Source organism: Platichthys flesus, chromosome 3 (assembly GCF_949316205.1).
Source record: "Platichthys flesus chromosome 3, fPlaFle2.1, whole genome shotgun sequence".
Lineage (NCBI taxonomy): Eukaryota > Metazoa > Chordata > Actinopteri > Pleuronectiformes > Pleuronectidae > Platichthys > Platichthys flesus.
The window spans coordinates 3503673-3524195 of NC_084947.1; the positions used below are offsets into that span (position 1 = coordinate 3503673).

The window sequence follows — 20523 nt, forward strand, 5'->3', positions numbered from 1 at the left end:
TTACGTGGGGGGGGGGGGGGGGGGGTATTCTTGTACATTATGTAATTCAGTGTGGGAATGATATTTATGTATGCTCTTTTTATTTTGTGTCTAGGCAACACACGTTCCAGAGATCTGTCAAAGTACTTTCTCATCAGCTTCACTCAACTTCGTCCTTTCTCCTTAGGCAGCAGTAAGTTGCCTGAAATCACAAGATGCTGCAGAACCCTGAAGCTCTTACTTACCGCCTTGGTCTCAGGCCAGAAGGTTTTAAACAACACAACCAAAAGCACTCGGGTTGGTGCTATGCACAAGCTGCCAGCGCATCTGCAGCCTCTAAGGCTTTTCTGTGCATTCGCGGTGACATTTAAACTACTCATGAAAGGTCAGAGTCCACTAGCTCACCATCTGCAATGTAAAGAGTCCGTCCCTGACCACGGAACGGATGCTTGTGTGGGCTCCTGCAGAAGGTCCGCCCCGAAAAACCTCCAAACAAACTGTCCACGTGAAATACTGAAGAGATCCGAAACAGCAGCAATGCACTTAAATTTGGTTTCTTTTTGCAACACTTCTTGTTCACTTTTTGCAAATTGGGTGAAAAGAGAGAAGAAGTACTTTAGAGCAGCAGCCGGAGCACTTGAGACCAAAAGCTTGTGTTGTTACACACAACACACAACACAAGCTCCAGAGTTACAGTCAAGTCAAAACATGTGTAATTCTCCAGAATCAGAGGGAATCTGAAGCCGGTTGAAAAGATCAACAGCCACTCTCCCCCCTGATTATTTGTTAAAAAATGAAAAATGCGACCCTGCTGTGTTCTGCCTGTCTGCTCGACTGCAACTCATGTTAATTATTGCAAGACAAGAGGAGCACATGCCCCTGGGTCTGTGCTGTTCAGAGCCGCCCATGCGTGGAGAGGGCGCGAAGCAAGAGCGAGGATGTGAGAGCGACGGGGAATTAGTGTGCGTTCAAATCTAACACAAGCTGACGAAATCTGACCATGGCCATGTTGGTTTGGATAGCCTGGTGAATTATGCAGACTTTCATTTTCTGTCCCGTCCTCCAGTCAATTGGAAACCGGCTTTCCCCCAAAACCGTCGTGGATGTGAACGTCCTGTGTTTGTCGATGACAAGAAAACATTCACCTTAAGCCCCGTGGGAAAAGAGCCCGGGGGGGGGCCGAACCCTTGTTTTCATGAAATTGTAAATAGCAGAATAGTCACATTTTTAATTTATACGGTAAATTATTGTTATTTTGTATGTGAATGGGATATAATCTATCTTTTGTATAAGTGAAGTACCTTTGTAGTTTTATTTAATGTGTCCTGGTTGCAAAATAAACACTGTATGCATGTTTCTTAAGCCTGAGTGCTGCTGCTTCTTTCTTTTCAGTTCATCATTGAACATCACATTACATAACCCGGAGTTGCTGAGAAGCACATGGGCCACAAACGCTGGATCAAGCTAACCCCCGTTCCCCCCTGCCATTCGAAACCTCTTGAAACGGTGCAAACGTGATTCAGTAAAGAATCTGTTTGGCTTAACCAGATTTGGTTCTCAGTGTTTCCACGGCAGGAACATCTGCAGCTCCTTTCTGCGTGAACCTAAACACTTATCAGATTCCTGAAATGACTCCCAGACTTTTTAGCGGATGCACAAACACGGAGGGAGGATTTTGGCCGTGCCATGTGTAACCCATTCTCTCTCTTCTCCCCCCCCCCCCCCCCCCCCCCCGCCCTCCCTCCCGAGATGAGGTCAAGCATGCAACCTGCACATTTTGAGAGGGAACAGCAGGAGGCCATCTTTACATCTGGAACACCATGAAAAAAAAACAATACATAGAAGGACGTGTAATAAGCTGGAACACATGGGGGATGTTTGGACGTATGATTTATTGATACATGAAAGGTGTTCCTCTCCTGTGCTCCACAGAGAAGCTCTGAATGATCCCGTGTTTTCAAGTGCGTCCAAACAGGCTCCTATAGAGATGCATCCAGAATCATGAGGACAAACATCTTTTGGCTGTAAATCTCAGATCAAGTTACCTGTGAAGCTCAGGTGCTTCTGACTGAAACACGACTTACTGACCTCATTCAGATCTTGTTATCGCTGTTTTGTTTGTATTTGTTTGTCTGAGGATTATGCAAAAAATGTCTCCTCTGATTTCCATGACATTTTGTGGAGGGGCATGACCCGAGAAAGAACCCATCAAGTCATGGTGTGGATCCAGATCAGGGCCTGGATCCATCGGTTTTTCAGAGAGGGATTCATGGATTTGATTCAAAAGCAATCAGACGTATTTAGAGGACTGAGATCTGAGTGCAGATCCAAGTAAAAATCTGGATCTGGTGAAGTCTTCATAAGCGGACTGTTGGATCTACTGAGTGTCATTCTATGGTTTGATCATATCATTATCCTACTGATGATCTCAAACACGAAAAGTCATGAGAGAATAAGTGAAAACACATCTACAGATCATTTTGGGTTCATCTCTCATCAGAATCCCAGTCAATCAAATTCATGAGACAAGAAACAGTGAATTATAAACAATCCTTTCACGCCCTCTGCTGGTGATAATGAAAACAAGGCCCAGTCAAGATGAGCATTAACTCTGATATTTTGTTTTTGTAGCTGTGCTGATAAAATTATCTTTATTGGCCAAACATATCCACATATATGGCTAAAATATTGATTATACTTAAGTAAAAATATGTCAATTAAACTAGAGCTACTATAAAAGAGTCTTTACAATCCGCCAAGGCCCAACTGTGTCTTCATGAAACCACATTTAAATTCATTATACCTGATATTTACTTGGAAATGCACCAAATTACACATCTCATAAATATCAGTCCTCTAAATCTGGCAGATTTTATTTTTCTATCACTATAAATAAATTATTATATGAGAAATTAATGATAATGTGGAAAAACATCCATATCGCAATGTTTTAGAAAGTGAAAAGATATTCCTCGATCTGCCCCCCAGATTTGGATCCACAACCAAATTAAACGGGTCCTTTCCCTGACCCGTAATGCATCCTACCACCGAGCTTCGTGGTAAATCGTCCAGAGGTTTTTGTTTGATCATGCAAACAAACAAACGTCTGTTACAGGACAGAAGGATGTTTGAGACCTTCCACGCTGCCGCTCCCTGACCCCTCAGTGATTTCCCTCTCATCACAATCCCCCAGACATACCTCCACTCCTCTGGGTCACTGTGAAAAGCCCCGGCCTCTCCAGTCGACCTTCCCACAGGCCGAGGAACAGAAAGCGGTGCAAGCTGATCGCCCTGAACCCGAGTCGACCAGTAATTAAGGCGACAATGGGGACAATGCGGGTCCAGGGTCTGGTTACTGTAAGAACGAGAAAGTGAGAGGGAAGGAAGACAATACCTGCAGCTCTCTGCACTCAGGCTCCTGAAGGCAGCCAGGATTAGGAGAGAGGAATGACAGAGAAACAACAGAGGCTGGGCTCATGATGATGGAGGTGAAAACCAAGTGCGTCAAAGAGGTTTAGTGGCCGTGCACGAACTTGTCTGTTTGGATCGGCCTTGATCTGCAGTACTGTCTATGACCCTGGTGCGATTAAGGCGGTGTTATGCCCTTCAGTGGTTTCCAGTGCGTGCGTCGGCCTGTTTAATTCTCCAGACTTCTCCTGCTGTTATTGTAGCTCCAAGCCGCTGAAAACTGTTTATATACACGACTCCTAACACCATCCGCCCCCAGGGTCCACGATCGAGGCTGAAAATAATCAAGAGATCACGTCAAATATGCTCAAAATGTGCAACTGTCAGCTTTTTTTAAATGTCAGAGTTTGTTCTGTTTAATGTCATTAAAGTTTGGGTTGTGGAGCTGGTTGATGTGATATCCACTGACAGGAGTTCAGAGCCCAGCTCCTTCTTTCCTTTTGTGTTGTACTACAAATCTGTATATCTTAATCTATTCTATTTTATTGTTTAATTGTAACCAAGTATATTGACAATAAAGATCCTTGAATTTGATTTAGTTTTTATTTTATTTTATTCCATGTTTCATTTTACCTAAGAATAAAGACAATAATGATCATTGAATAAAATTTTTGTTTAACTTTACTTTAAATTAATTGATTTAATTTCCTTATATTTAATTGTTTAAATGTACCTGAGTATAATAACAATAAAGATCTTTGAATTAAACTAATCCTATATTATTTTAATTATTTATATTTTCTTCTATTTACTTGTTGAATTGTACCTGATATAATAACAATAAATAACATTGCATTTTATTCTATTCTATTATTTTTTATTTATCTCATTTAAGTCTCTTTTAATAATACTATTCTATTCAGATGAAGCTCTTGCGGAATACAAACACCGTCGCATGTGGATGACGTCAGACCGGCGCCCCGCTTGTGTAATCCAACATGGCGGCGCCCTGCAGAGTCCCTCAGCTGCTCCGGGCTTCCTTCGGGAGATTCTCCGGAGTCGCAGCTTCAGCTCGAAGTTTCAGCGGAGACGGAAAAACTCACTTCGGCTTCGAGACGGTTCCGGAGGAGGAGAAAGCGAAGCGAGGCGAGTCACGGTCCGACGGACCTACCACCGAACCCCGTTCAGAAACCCTATCATTTAACATTCAGACGCTTCTAGGAGAATCAAAACAGACGAGGAGACGAGTTCTGAAGTGATTTTCGGAATCCGGAGAATTTGTTGGATGATTCGGCTCATGTGTTCATCCATGACTGTGACGCTTCTGGTTTTATAAAACCTCTATAAACGTGTTGTATGCGCTGTCTTCCGCGTTGTAACGTGTGTTAACGCTATTTCAATGGGAATTAACCTGAATGCATTGGAGTGCAGGGTTTTTTCATTAATGCCGAATTTAAAAGTATGAGACAGTAATTTGTATTAAGATTTAAATCACGTTTTTACCAGCAAGGTTGGATCATGCACTGAATTCATGTAGTTGACTTTGAGTTAAATAAATGATCCTGTTGCTGCTTGTGCTTGTTCCCCATTTAGCATGTTCTTGTATCTGAAGACAGTTTGTCAATGATCCATGACCCCCCCTGAAAGTGTTGAGAAACATAAAAATATGTTTTTAATATCGCCCAATACATTAAAACAGCAGAACAAACTCATCGGGTCATGAAACTTCAGTGCAGTAAAATGTTAGTATCTTTATATTAAGTCCATCTAACAGAGAAAACACGTGTTAAACAGATTCCTTCTCGTTGCCTCTGCAGTGTATAAGGTGTTTGAGAACGTGGCTCAGAAGTATGACGTCATGAACGATGCCATGAGTCTCGGGGTTCATCGTCTGTGGAAGGACGCGCTGCTGCACGTCATGCACCCTCAGCCCGGGGCACGCCTCCTGGATGTGGCAGGTGGAACAGGTAACGCTGTGTGTGTGTGTGCACGTCTAAAGAAAACACACACCTCTGAAAATCCCCTTCTGGTGTCACAGCCGCGTTTTGTTTGCTCCTGACCTGCAGGGGACATCGCCTTCCGTTTCCTGGAGTACGTTCGATCTCAGCAGCAGCGGCGGGAGCGGCGCTCGGTTCGGTCCATGCAGACGCAGTCGTGGCAGGACATCTCCAGCCGCTACGGCACGGAGGGCGAGGACGGGCCCCGGGAGTCCAGGGCGGTGGTGTGTGACATCAACAAGGAGATGCTGAGAGTGGGCAAACAGAAAGCTGACAGCACGGGCACCAGTGCTGGTAAATATCTGCCTCAGGAGACTCTAGTTATCAGTTTGTGACTGGATCTGATGAATCTATGTGTGTGTGTGTGATTCAGGGCTATCGTGGGTGGTGGGGGACGCAGAGGAACTTCCCTTCGATGACGAGCAGTTTGACATTTACACCATCGCCTTTGGCATCCGCAACGTCACTCACATCGATCAGGTGAGAGACCGGAGGAGCCATGTGAATAAAGACGCTGATACTGAAGCTCAGTTTCAGTGATATCAGCTAAACAGGGTTGAATATTGATGTAAGATGCATTCGAAACCTCTTCTCCTTCAGACTCTGAGTAGATTAATGCTTCATACGACTTGTACGATGAACGTTTTTACTGTTTATCTACTTTATATTACCTTTGACAGAGGAAAAAATGTCAAATGTGTTGATTTAAATTGTCAAATTCTTAAACAAAACGCCTCACATGATCTTTTACTACTGTTTTCATCTTGTGCATGTGCTTGATGAGTTTATTTTACTACAAAACTCGGTCAGGCTCTCGTTGTGAGGACGTGCACTTAAAGTTTCTTTTGTGATTTCATGTTTTATTTTTCCAATAGGTTCAATTGGCCAACTGCTATTCAGTTTATCTGTAGCTTCATATGCTAAGTTCTACAAATGATCCACTAAATAAATAACATAAGTGATTTTATAACTGTTGTTGATGCTTGATTTTAAATTGATTGACTCTTCTCTTCTAACTCTAATTCTTTTTTTTGTTCAGGCACTGCAGGAGGCTCTGCGGGTCCTGAAGCCCGGCGGCAGGTTCCTGTGTTTGGAATTCAGCAAAGTGACGAATCCCGTGTTGGCAAAGTGAGGACGAGCGTCCACTCAGGAAATCATTATGAAATCTGTAAAAAAAAGATCAATACAAACAGGAACAAATGGGAGTTTCTCTATGTTCTACAAAAACTAATTAGTACTTTGCTTCGATAAATTTATTAACTGACTGAAGATATTTACACTCATTTGTCAGTTTATTAGGTACACCATCTGCAACTATAGCTAATACAATGATAAATACATTTTCATAGAGGTCATAATGTTTGTTGATCTTTTTTGGAGGCTCAGTGTGTTCTCATATTATCGTGTTGATCTTTTGTGTCGCTCTGTAAACTGTGAGATTTCTGTGAGGAACTCAACATCCGCAAGCAACACTGCCCTCTACTGGTTTTGTAACGTACAGTAATGTTGTCTGTCAACTGGATCTTCAGACACTTCTGCTGTTTAGGTTTTGCAGATATTTAAAACCATTTACATGTGGCTGTTTCATACCATAAAAATAAAAGCAGATTCATTTACACATGCAGTTTGAAAGTCTGACCAATATACGTATGGGATATGTTAAAGACTCTCCAGTAACCTGTGTCTTGTTCTTGTTTTTCTTTCAGGCTTTATGATGCGTACAGTTTCCAGATGATCCCAGTTCTGGGAGAAGTGATCGCTGGAGACTGGAAGTCGTACCAGTATCTAGTGGAAAGTATCCGCAGGTTCCCTGATCAGGTGAGAAAAACCATCCTCACCATCTCAGTCTCTCTTTGCTACTTTAAATATGATTTTATCTCTTTATAATTCTGTGTTTAAACTTAAATGTTTTATCTTGTGGGAGTTAAGTTTAATGTTGAGTTGCACCAAAGATATTTTTAAATAAACATGCAGGATACTTTTGCAGCTAATAATCATTTTAATTATGGATTAATTGGATTTACTCAAGTCTATAAAACGTGTAATTTCCCTTTCAAATCAATTAGATTCTTATTTAAAAAGAAAAAGCTGCAATCAGAAGTTTGTTCACTTGATAAATAATTGTTAATCAAAACACCTGCTGACTTATTTACTGTGGATAAGTTGACTCATTCTTTAATTAATATTCATTAGTCTATTCAAAGTCAAGTTTATTTATCTTAAAGCTCATTTAAATTCTTGAAACGAGTCTGTGTGTCACTCAGGAGATTGAGTCCCTTGATGTCTTCCTCCTGCAGGAGGAGTTCAAACGTATGATTGAAGACACAGGATTCTACTGCGCTCAGTTCCACAACCTCACCGGTGGAGTGGTGGCTCTTCACTCCGGCTTCAAGCTGTGAGATGAACTCTGAACATCCTGTGGAGGAAAAAAACATGAAAGCAAAAAAGACTGGCTCTGTGTTTCCGGCTTTTTCTGCCTGTGTGATAAACTGTCGTTGGAGTTCACGAACAGAACGTGAACCCAAGACGATCGGCTCTGCAGACGCCACCGTGCACTTTCAAAAACTCTGAGGTCAGTGCACGTATTTATTGTGTTCGTGAAGCTGTGGATAGTTTCTCTAAGATTTCAAGTCCTGGCAGAGAAACAAAACTAAATGTCCCAGTGGGTTGAACCATCTGACAACATATGGGTTTGAATATTTTTTGTAACATCTTCATTTTCACTGTGAAAAAATAAAACCTGCAAAATCGTATCTGCGTGTTTGAACCAGTTATTACCTTCACAGGGGAGGTTATGTTTTCATCTGTTTAACAGGAATACGCAAAAACTACTGAACTGATTTACATGGACTTTTTATGGAAGGGTGAAGCTTGACCCAAGAAGGAACCCATTACATTCTGGGGATGATCTGAATCAGGGGACGGATCCAAGAATATGTTTTCTTTAACATTGTGAGATAGAATTCAGCATATTCCTTAATTCTCAGAAAATAATTAACGGATCTTGATGCAGATCTTGTTCATTTAAATTTGTTTTCATAAGGTATGTGTTCTACTGGGAGATAATTACTTAAGAAGAAATGTGACACCTCTGTGTAGAATGCAAAGAAAAGGAGAACAGCACAACACGGGTTACTTGAATAAAACTGTATATTTTACAGATCTTTGTACACTTTAATTACAAAACTGTATGGTACTAAAGTTTTAAAATCAGTTTTTTGGTCAGAGAAGATTTAATCGTCTTGTGTGCAATTACCATGTATATACAAAGTCTCATGTTAGTGATTTTTTTTCTCAGAATAAAAAGCAACCAAATAACTCAAACCTTTATACACTCTGAACATAAGACATGGCTTAAAGATAAATATATTAGTAAATAAATATTCAGAGAACATATTTCCATTTATGAAATGTGTTTTGCTATACAGGTACAGAAATATACACAGATTGATTTCTAGCCTTTAAACATTTGTAATGGTAATGACAGAAAATAATTATATTCTTAAAAAATTAAAAAATATTAATTTTGTACACATTTTTAATCTTTTTAAGTGCTAGAAACAATAACAAAACAAAAAAAAAATTAAATAGTGACTCAAGTACCCCCAAAATGTTATATTTGCAGTAGGTACATATCTCTATGCAAAAGGCAAGATTAGATTCTCACTTGATTACAGCACTGGGTTATAAATAGGGTTATTTCAGAAGGTTCTCCTCCGTGTTGAGAATGTGTACATTTCATAGAAACAGTATAAAAACAGTCTGCAGGACAAACAGAAAGGCATGAATGACAAGCATTGATATCGCGGGTATGTATTATGCACGGCATGATATGATTCCAAACGAACACGTTGTGTTATGTGTATAACTGCATCGTTTTTTCTTTTGTTTAAAGTCACAGTACAATAAGGAACCCTTATGAAATATGAGTCTTTTCCAGCTACTTTCCTTTGGCCTGTTGATACATGCAAGAACCTTATTTTTTTATAGATATTTATCAGCCTCACTGAGGAAATCGGGGTAAGTGACAGCAAAAAAAAAAAAAAAATACACTTTTAAGGGGGCGTCTGAACAACACTCGGAGCGCTACACACTCCCCTCCAGGAAAAAAAAACAAAGTGTGTTCACCCCCACACGACACTGTCACTTCGGAGTTCCACCAGAAGCAGTGCGGTGTCTTTAGATATTGCTACAAATAGCTCGTATAAGGCTTTGACGTTGCTCTGGCCCATCCCGTACAGGTAGGCCACGACTGGACAGAAATGCAATGCATAAAACAAATTCTGTGTTAAATCGATTAGAGACCAGTGTCAGCCTTGCATTCACATTTCTATGCATTTTGTGTAATATATAGCTTCTTCTCCACAGAGAAACACGTGGGTCACCGACGCTCGTGGACCCTTTTCCCTGCTCTTGAAAAAAGTTTAAAAAAACAACAAAAACAAACGAACAACAATCATGTCTTTCTGTTTTGGTATAGCTATGTCCATACAACCTATTTGAGTTGGTGGTTGAAGCTTTTATAGGCAGTCAGTGTTCATGTGCGCACATATACACGATGTATACATGTAGATGCAGATATCGGTGAATTAAGAGTGTACTTGTTTTTAGTAGAGAAATCTCAGATTCCTAGATCTCACACAAAAGATGGAATCTCTCCACAACTTGCTCTCGACAACATCTGAAGAAACGGGCCTGCATCTCTGAGGGGATCGAACCCCCGACAGCAGCAGACACACGTCGCCCGATAGACGCCAGTACCAACCTACTTCTAGTCTCAGTTAACAACCTCCATTCATGTGAGTAGCATCACTCTGTCCCGGCGCTGTGGTGACACTGGGCGCCGAGACGTTAGTGGCCACAGGAATGAACTGGATAGAAACATCAGGCCCTTCAGTAGAAATCCACACAATCTAAGATGATAACATTCAGTGCTCAGAGAGCAAGGTTAGAACAAGGCAACTGAGGGTTTCAATGATTGACTGACTGATACGGTACCAAACACACACTTTAAACTGTCCCTTCTCTCCGGGTGAAGTTCATATACCCAGACCGCCCTCATTCGTTGAAGAGCTGCTTCCAAACGCAGCGGGACTGGCAGAGAGCTGCGGGTGGAACAGAGCCCTGGTCTCCTCCTCCTGAGGGAACGGCTGACCTCTAAACTGTCCTGAGGTGAAGAAGCCCTCGCTGGGCTCGTGCTGCTCCCCTGTCCTCACCTCTGCGTCCACCGTGACACTGATGGGCAGTAAGCTGCTCTTGGTCTCTGCTCCTGGACCCAGTTCACAATCTGTGTCCTCGGGAATTATGGGTATCCTCTGGTTGAGTTCACAGCAGCCCTGTCCAGTGCAGGCATCTGAGTCTGCATGTGCATACTGCACGTTGACAGCGTAGTCCTCAGTGTAGCACCCTGCTGTGGCCCTGTGGACCTTCATCTCTTTGTAGAAGCAGCAGGGAAGCCCTTCGTAGCTCACCTGCTCTGAAGGAGGACACATGTGCTCGGGAGCAAAGAAGTTCTTGGAGGCTGAGCTCTGAAAGTCCAGCCCCCTGTGACAGCGTCCTGAGGCCAGAGGCCCAGCTTGGTCCGAGTCCTGCCCCTTGCACTCCACATTGGGAGGGAGCACCTCGAAGCAGCAGCTACAAGCCGCGGCCCCGATCTCCCCCGAGTCCTCCTGGGCCCCTTTCCCCCGGTCTGCTCCCGTGGCTTCGGCAGCGCCGGCTGAGGTAGTGCTGGTGTTGTTCTCCCTGGGTTCCAGTGATGAGCGACTGCTGTAGTTGGGCTCCAAGCTGCAGTTGGAGAGATGGTCCCCCGAGTTATATCCCGACGCTCCAGGAGGGAGCTGGAGGCAGTCGTGTCCCGAGGGAGCGTGGGACGAGTCCTCTGCAGGGACGGTGGTGCAAGCCGCGGCCCCCCCCTCCCCGGCAGAGCCCCGACACGGACTCTTACTCCGGTAGACGTACGGGTCGTAGTCACTGCTCAGCGAGCTGCGGAAGGTGGAGCAGCTCCCGTACACCCCCTGGTTGCTGACCTCAGTACAGTCCAACATGGAGTCGCTGGAGGAGCAGTGGCACTGACCCGAGCTGCTGCTGCTGCTGTCGCTGCCGGGGCAGTCGGCCAGGTAGCCGCTGCACACCGAGCGATGGCCGTGGTAACAGCTGAGGCCAGACGAGCTGCCGGCGTCACCGACCCTCGACGAGGAGGCAGGAGCCATGTGCACCACTGTGGGGTACAGCAGCCCCTGCTGAAAGGCCCGGCTGTGGTGGCCCTTGTGGGCCCCGGCCCCGCCCAGGTGCCCCCCCACCACGGGCACCTGGCCGGCCTCGGGCTGCTGAGGGAAAGTCAGCCCCTGAAAGTAGTAGTGCTGGTACATGGTCTCGTACTGCGAGAAGCAGGCTGCTCGGGAAAAGTTTCGACCGTGGAACTTGGGTCGTTTAAAAGCGGTGTGGTGCGGCTGTGCTGGGTAGGCGGGGGGGCCGCGGTGCTCCAGGCCGCAGTGGTGGGGGTTGAGCGAGTGGTCCAGGTGGAGGGTGGGGTGGTAGCTCCGCAGGAAGGCAGACGTGGACTGGGCTGGGTACAGACCCTGGGGATCCGGGTGCTGGTCCACGGTGAGCACTGTGATGGCGTTGCCGTGGGGGTCCATGCTGGTCCTGGTTGGATAGGCGGTCACCTGGCCGGCTCGGTGCACCCGGCCCGGGTAGTGGACCGGCAGCACCACCCGCTGCCGGGCGTGCACCGGGTTCCCAGGGTCCATGCACGCTGCCCCTGGATTCCCCTTCTTTTGCTCTGTGGAAACAAACAATGAGACGTTCAGAATTTAGCAAATGAAAAGTTGAATCTTTAAATAAGCAGGGAACACATTTTCCTTCAGTGAAATACGTTAATTATTATCTCAACACCAAAGCACAGGACTGGAGTTGTGTCTCACCGATGATGTTGTGTCGACAGTGGGGACAGGTGTGATGCTGCAGCAGCCAGGGGTCCACGCACTTCTTATGAAACCTGTGAGCACAGGGAATCACCCGCAGCTCCTGCAGAGGACAACACAACATTCTTGAGTTCAAATGCAACAACTGTCTAAAGTGCAAATATCAATAAATACAGCAATGACAATTAGAATCATGTGATTTGACTAAATAACAAATTATTATCTCCTTCAAGGTTTTGTCCTTGTGTGCGTTTGTTTGTCTGTGACGAACATTAAGCAAAAACTACTTGACTGATGTCCATGGAAGTTTGTGGAGGTGTGAACCCGGCACGAGTTGATTTTAAAATGACAAACGAACACGGTTTAATTCCTCAGCGGTTGAATAAATGTGTAGTTGGGCCTTGATCGAACGTCCAGCAGGTGGCAGCAAAGCCTCAAAGAGCTGTTAGCGTTTTTTTTTAATAGACGCAAACTTTATTTTAACACAATGCTAAAAACAAAAGTCTACACCTGAGAGAACAACTCAGAACCAACAGGACCCTGAAGCTGAGAGCAAGCGACGGCTGTATATGAACAACAGGCATCACTCTGCTGAGAGATGGAGGAACTCAGACTCAACAGCAACACAATGAAAACGATTTGTAATATTCTCTCTTCCAGTAACAGCTCGGCCATAAAGACTTGATGTGACTCATCTTTGGGTTATTTTTCTTCCCCAGCTTTTGTTGCTTGGTTCAAAAAAAAGAAAAGAGGCTTTGATGCCATTCAGTCTTTTATATCGCCACTTCCTCTGTGCGATCCTGGCGCCATGCTCTGTTGTGTTTTCTTCTGCTCCTCATCGAGCAGACACACAACCGCACAAAAAGCCCGCCCGCACACCGTCTGTGTCGCCCTGGGCACCGCGGGCTGACCCCCCCCCACCCACCCAGTGGCCATGAATGCCGATGAGCAATTGCTGTTACAGTAAAGACTCAAAGTCCCCAGATTAGGAGACGTGTTTTCACAATGACTCCTTAAAGAAAAGCCACACTGAGAAAACAGGAAGTGTAATCACAGCCCAGTGCACCCTGGGTAGCGTTATCTCTCCAGGTGCTCTGAAAGGCCGAGCGAAACATCTGAGAGGCGCCGGAAGGAACGTCAGCGAGGACGGCAGACCTGCGGTCCCCGAGCACATCGGGGGGGAACTTCCACTCTATTGTCCACAGGGCTCTAGAATGTTTAGTGTGTGGAGACGAACACACACTCGGCACTAAATTCAGAGGTTTGAATCCCACGTGATTCACTTCGTACGGTTCGATCGAGACTTTAAAACATCGAATTCAGACGCTTCTGCTGCCTTTCTGTAAAAACCACCCGTGCATTGAGACACAGCTCAATTTTAAACACATGTTTTGATTCTGTCTTCAATCATAGCTTATTTATATCAGCATAAATACTATTTCCCCCTTGAATTTGCATTATTCCTTTAACAAACACAATAGAAAAGTCAGATTTATTATCTCTGTCAAGCCAGTTGTTACATCACTTGTGTGTCTTTGTGTGTTTGTGTGAAACAGCCATTACATTTTGGTGTAGATGCAGTTTAAAGAGCGGATCTAGGATTTTTCAGGGCATATTTCTACATTTCAGAGGATAATTCATGGATGTTGATTTAGAAAAAACAGGCATATTTATCAGCGTGTATAATTCGATGTGGATCAATATTTTCAGATTTCTTTGATTTCTTTGAGTTGTTAAAACTGTAGTTTTTGTAGTTGACATATTTTGTGTTTAGCCCATATCCACAAAACACAGATGACCTGATGGGGCTTCACAAATAGACACATCATTTCATATCATTTGATTTAATTCATAATTGTTTCCTTGCTCCTCAGTCTTAAATCAGTAAAATAAAAACAAAACACAACACTATCTTTGTGTTCGTCACCAAGTGGAGGCACCACAGACTAACACTTGTATAAAACTGTGTGAACTTCTCTCACCTCCCCGTCGATGTACTTCTCCAGACAGATGGCGCAGTCCGAGGTGGAGCTGCTGCTCAGCGAATCAGAGGCTCCGCAGCTGCTCTCGCGCTGCCCCTTTCCTTTCGCCTTGAACTTGCGAGTCTCCATCTTCTCCAGAGCCTGGATGGCCATTCTGTTCATGGAGCTCTGTGTTGGGGGGGGGGGGGGGGGGGGGGTGACAGGGTCAGAGCGGGAAACATCTGCACGTTCAATCAGCAAATATTTGACTTTAAACGTTAAAAGTCGACTTCTCACATATTTAACCCCTCTGGATAGTTTTAGGAAAAGTGTCTGAAAGCAGCTCAGTGTCTCTTCCTTCCTTCTTCGTTCCTTTGGAACTTTAGTTCAACGTTTACAGTTCAAATGTGTTCATGAAATAATAATGTATTAAACAATATTTACTCCATAAGCTGTTAATTATTATTTGTTTCACATTTGAGGAAGGAAGAGTTTTTTTTTTTTTTCCCATGTAATGAATTTGCCCCGGGTGTGACCTGCTCTTTTGATAAACCACCAAAGGAAGTCAAGACCAAGTCATCCGATGCAGTGACACACAACCATTACAAACACACACTGTACACAGTCACACACACACACATGTTGAGTGGCAGGATTACATCCGTCTTAGCGGATGCCGCAGCAGGTTTTCTGCTCCATCGTGACTTCTCTCCGTGTTTGTCTCTCCGGCGGCCGACCTCTCATCAGTGTTAATTAAATGCTAATCCCGACTCAGCGCCTGATGCAAACCTCCACTGGAGCTTTTTGTCAACACACCACATCAGCGGCTGTCGCCTGCGACTCCCAGGGAGGTCGCGCTGACGGGAAACACACATTCTGGATTGTGGGTGTGTTTTCATGTAACAGACACGCGAGCATTTGATCCGACTCGAGTCGAACTGGGATAATAAATAGTTCCCAGACTTCTCATCTGTTCCCCAGTAAGTGACGAGTGTATTCAGACACTGACCTGGCTCCTCCTTTGCTTGAGTTTGATCTTGATGAGCAGAATGAGGCAAACCAGCGACACCACCACAAAGAAAGCCAGGAATATGCCCATGTCGAAGTATTCCGTGGGCTGCTGCGGGAGAAGAGCACAAAGGGAAACGCACATTTGTCAAATAATGTTCACGTGCAGCTGATTGAAATGGTCCCTGAAGACAATCTGAGTTTTTATCTCCACTTGTGCTGCAGGATATTTGATTTAGTTCCTTTTCAGACCTTTTACGACTCACATGTATGTTTTCATTTTGTTTTTAAATGTGGTTTCATCAGGAGGTTGTTGGGCCTCGTGGGATTTAAGCAGTCACTCACATATTAAATTATGGATGTTTTGAAATTGTCTTTATAAAAACTACAGGTGATGTTGGATTTGCTTTTAATTACATTGTTTGATTTGTCTTCTTTTTGTTTATGTAATTTTTACTCTCATTTGTCTTGTGTGTATCTTTTCTAGTATCCATTTGCTCTTTTCCATAGTTTTATATCAATTTTAAAACTTCACTATTTAAGTTTTTTTCTCCACAAACACTTTTCACTTATTAAATGATTAATTAATTGAAAAACTAAACGATCAGGACACAGACTTCAGCTCAACTTCAGATCCAACCCGTGCTCACGTCTCAAAGTGCTGGAGAGCAAAGACCAGGTTGTTTGGCTTCTCTCTTATCACAGTCCTTTCTCTGGGGCCTTCATTATGTCAAGTCATTTGACCTCAAAGTGTGTTGGTCTCTTATCAAATATTCAGAGCAAACAAACAGCTCTTTGAATGGCCGATATTAATCTCTCGCAAAGAGAAAAGTCCTCAGCCTCGGGCGCAGCGCAGGAGAAGAGAAGAAAGAAGAAGGGGTCAGATTTCACAGCTGGAATTTTCGTTTGTGTGTTCACATCCTAGAAGTCGGTGCAGCAGCTTCACGTTCAGCTGCTCACACGAGTTCACAGTTGTGTGTCTCCCCCCCCCCCACACACACACACAAACACGTGGAAGTCATCTGCTGTGCGGCGGTTTGGGGTTTCGGTCTGAGCTCTTACCCTCGGTGGTCGGTGTTGAATCCGAGCACGAGCCACTTTCTGCTTGTTGACGATGTTCATCAACTTGACGGCGTCGTTGCCCTTCACGTAAACCACCGGCCGCTTCAGAGGATCCTCGGCCACCTGGTTGAGCTGAGGACGAGAGGACACACACATCAAACACACATGTACTGATACACAACATGACACACATTCATCTGGTCAGTGCTGGGCTTGTATCAAAGCGCCACTCCACCAATTACACATTTTTCCTCTATTTACTTTTAAGTTTTCATATTTAAATGCACAATATCTAATTCCGGCCACCAGGGGTCTCCCAATCAAAGCAATGACAGAAGAAGTTCGATGTAGAGAGGGAGCGAGGGATCATGGGAGGTGTTGTCATCACCCACAATCCTCTTGGGTCTCTTGGTCCACTGAGCGTTTGCAGGTTTACTCGGCGACAGAACGTTCAGCAAGCGGCAAATCGTGATCAAAACCACAACCTCACGAAACAAACATGAGCCATCACTCTCTTTCTCTCTCTCTCTCTGTCTCTCCCTCTGTTCCCTCCATCATGTATCTCTCTCTCACGGCCACAGGTCATTAACTTTGTTTTTCTCTCGCCTTTAGTTTGATCTTTTCCGCTCTGTCCTCATTCAACCCCCGGGACCCGAGAGCCGCAGGATCCAGATCTGCTTCCACTCAACCACTATCATCATGATCATTATAATCATTATTATGATTATCATTATGACCATTGTTATTCTAACTGCTGTCATTGCTGCAGTTTTTAAATGGACAATCTTTATAAACTAAAATAAATATCACAATTATCATTATTGTCATTATAATAACGAGTAAAACCAGACGAGTACACAACCGCTTTCTCCTCCATTTCTCTCATCTCAACCCAACACATCTACTCTTCTCATGAACCATACTAAGCTATCATTATTATCATTATCATTATCATTATTATTATACTGACTGGTTGGATCTGGTTTGTTCTCCTCTCCACTGTCAACAAGTGTTTGCTCGTTGTTCAAACTGTTTGGTTTCTCTATTTAATAACTGTAAAGACCTCATGATGTAAATAACCTGTTGTTTGGGGCTTTTCATAAAAATTTTAGTTTAACTGATAAATTTGATTTTTGGAGTCATCGACCACAACAAATACAAACTAGAAAGAAAAATACAAAGCGCTCTGACATCTAAGTAAAATTAAATAATCATTTAATGGCCGACACAGACAGAGAGAAATCCTTCAGCGTGACAGAAGACGTTTGGATTTTGTGCAACTTCAAATCTTTTAATCATAACCAGGACTGACTTTGCTTTAGAGTTTTTCTTTCTTTTTCAAATGTTTATAAAACCTGAAGGATGAAATGTGGGACCACGAGCAGACGTTGCTCAACTTCTCGGTTGCATCAGGCAGAAAGTTTAGGAACCACTGACCTAATGTGGATATGAACCGTCTGGACGTTTAGAAACTAAAAAAAGAAAAAGAGAAGCACATAAGCCCTTCTTTTACCAACTGGGGAAAATGACCTATAGGCTCAAGACATGGAAACTGTGGTCGGAGTTTGCCAGAGGGGGGAGCAGGAGGAAATGGAAGATGAATAGTATGTCCTGGCTCTTCTGTCAGTTGACATGCTCCTTCACTCCTCCCCCTGCGCTCTGCCCTCTCTCTCTCGCTCTCTCTCTCTCTCGTCTGCTGGTTGGATCTGTAATTTTAAAAAAGCCCAAGGGAAATACCGAGGATATTCGCATCTCTATTTCTTCTGCTGTCGTCATGTTCCCCAGTGAATTACTGTAAGTTTTGGGTTTTAAAAAAAAGTATAGATGCTGAAAACGTTTGATGTCGCGTCTCAATTCAGCCGCCGCTGTGAGAAACGACTTTCACTCGCCCACTGACGAACAACACGCTGGTGAAAAGTCAACGTACAAACGCAAGCCTAAAGTGGAAGTGGAATAAAAACTTAATAAACAAACTTAACTCATCTCTTAACAAAACCACAAAGTGTCTGAGCCCCTCTGTGCCTTTGGCCTCACATTAAAAAGCGGGTCAAGAACATTAACTCTCCTAATTTTGGCCCCAGGACCTTAATTCTCCCTAAGCTCCTCCTCCCTGCCCCTCGGCCTTGTGGGGCCTGCCTCCGCTGATCGGGCCGCTCTGACTGGAAATGCCTCTCGGGGGAATTTAACACAACCGCCCAGCGCTCCCTTTGATGTGGTCTGTGAGCAATCCCTTTTATCTCTCAGCTACGCGCTTTACGACCCAGCGGCAGAGAAGAAGAGACGAGGGAGGGAGGGAGGGAGGGGAGGGAGAGAAGAGGAGGAGGAGGAGGAGAAAAAAAGAAAAAACCTGCAAGTCTAGGCCTGGCGAGGATAAATACCACAGGAGAATTCTTGCGACAAAGGCGCTCAGGAGGAGCAGCTCGTGTGTTCTACCTCCTAACACCCAAAGACGCAGGAGCCAGAAAGACTGGAAGGAGGAGGAATGTGAGCGTCTGGGTGTGTGTGACGAGGAAACACACTTTGTTCTTCCTGCTGCCTGAGTGCACCCCCCCAATGTGCACTCAAAGACACATCCAGAGTCTCGGGGTGGTGGGGGGGGGGCTGAGGTAATGTGTGCTACCTGAGCAATTATGAGCTCAAGGCAGTTTGGTCATGGTCTAGTGAAAGCTGAACCCTGGATATCCATTTCCAGTCCTGCTCGGAGCACAGTGCCCGGCTGCACACATGAGTCGGAGCTCAAAGGCCCCAGGACGGCTGAATGAGCCAGGCTGATCCACATGAACAGGACCAAAGATAGAAAGATCATTGTCTACACAAACAGCACAAACACACACACACACACACACACACACACACACACACGGTGCCAGGCAGCAGGGCAGGGCGAGCTGTGTTCAGCGGCTGGAGAGCGAAAGCGTCTTTCACACACAGATTAGGCGTTTTTTGGCGAATGCCTGGGGAGTGTGAGGTGTGTACAAACCTGATCGATGGCATCTGGATTCTCCGACACGTCGAAGATGACGGCCGTGGCCCCGCGCTGCACCGCTCGCCTCGCCTGCAGAACACAGAAGAAGAAATCATTAAAAACACATTCAGCTAAAAAAGAGAGAAGTGCATTCTATTCTGAACCTTCAGCTTTCGCGCACTGCAAATCCAGCCCACTAGAGGGCGCCCCCTGCCCGGCTGAATCCTGAGGAATGTGCAGACGAGGAAGCGAAGAGGCAGAACTGACAGGAGAGAAGTAAACAAGCCGTCGTTCACATGTGGCTCATCTCCCCGTCTCCTCGTGACGTCACCTAAAAGTACATCTGCCTCACATTAGGCCACGAGGGTCTGTCTCCCATCATGCACCTCTTCACTCCCGTGTGCAGCTCAGAGCTGAGCTGAGGAATCAGGGAGTTCCAGCCAGCTGAAGATGTGAGTTCTTTCATCTGAGAGATGGAGAAAGTCAATGCACAGTTTCTTTGCTTAAGGCGAAAGAGAAAGGAAACGCTTGGATCTGCAAGAAGCTCAAGTATCTCGACCCAGAATCCAAATTCTCTTCCCTTTATCTTATCTTTAACCAGCCCCCCCACCACCCCCCCACCCTGCAACCCGTTCTCACCCCTCTTGATTCACGGTGCCCTATTTAGACGGCGTTCTGATGTCTGCACCACATGATCTAAAAGAGCGCGGCCGGGATCGTCTCCTGGTTCCATCAAGTGCCCTTGGGCCTTTGCCAGCGCTCTTCATTACCGGAGGGAGGAGGAGGAGGCGGGGGGGGATGAGGATCAAAGTGACAGGGCACAGGGCTGGAGAGTGTCAGCGCTCTGGTCTGCAGGAGGAGGAGCGGAGACGGGGAGAAGTGGTTGGTGTGTGTTTGTGTGTGTGTGTGTGTGTGTGTGTTGTTTTCCCAACGCATCATGTTGCTTCCTGAGGTCCCAGCACTCAACAGGAGGATGTTGAGCACAGTCCCCGAAGATGAAAGCTGAGTTCAATGCTTGTCAACGTCCAGTATAAACAGACGGTGACGAGTCGAAGGGAAACACTGACTTCAGGTGTCGGACCCTCGGAGCTCGGTATGAAACTTCACCGGGGGGGATGGACGCCACTCGTTCCTGCAGGAGGTTCGATTGTGTTGTTCAGGTCGATGACACTTTCCCATCAGCTGCACGAAGGAGAAGGAAACCCCAGCAAGTGTTCTTG

General features: G+C 44.9%; 2 protein-coding genes across 3 annotated transcripts in view; one reads left to right on the forward strand and one right to left on the reverse strand.

The window, feature by feature from the left end:
* The first annotated feature begins 4371 nt into the window (after positions 1–4371).
* coq5 (coenzyme Q5, methyltransferase) lies at positions 4372–8137 on the forward strand. Its single transcript, XM_062379614.1, has 7 exons — positions 4372–4533; positions 5205–5354; positions 5454–5678; positions 5758–5864; positions 6424–6512; positions 7091–7202; positions 7682–8137. Exons 1-7 carry the CDS (start codon positions 4386–4388, stop codon positions 7781–7783), a joined length of 933 nt encoding a protein of 310 aa, XP_062235598.1. The 5' UTR covers positions 4372–4385; the 3' UTR covers positions 7784–8137.
* Positions 8138–8516: 379 nt separating this feature from the next.
* Positions 8517–20523, reverse strand: part of znrf3 (zinc and ring finger 3) — a 61473-nt gene continuing 49466 nt past the window's right edge. The window contains exons 3-8 of one of the 2 annotated variants that reach the window (XM_062382158.1): positions 19319–19393; positions 16339–16470; positions 15278–15385; positions 14290–14457; positions 12308–12410; positions 8517–12165 (exon numbers count right to left, since the gene is read on the reverse strand). In XM_062382158.1, the coding sequence (XP_062238142.1) occupies positions 10424–12165; positions 12308–12410; positions 14290–14457; positions 15278–15385; positions 16339–16470; positions 19319–19393 (2328 nt within the window). In that variant the 3' untranslated portion in view covers positions 8517–10423. Of the gene's footprint in view, positions 12166–12307; positions 12411–14289; positions 14458–15277; positions 15389–16338; positions 16471–19318; positions 19394–20523 lie in introns of both variants that reach the window. The other variant, XM_062382157.1, reaches the window with a different exon arrangement.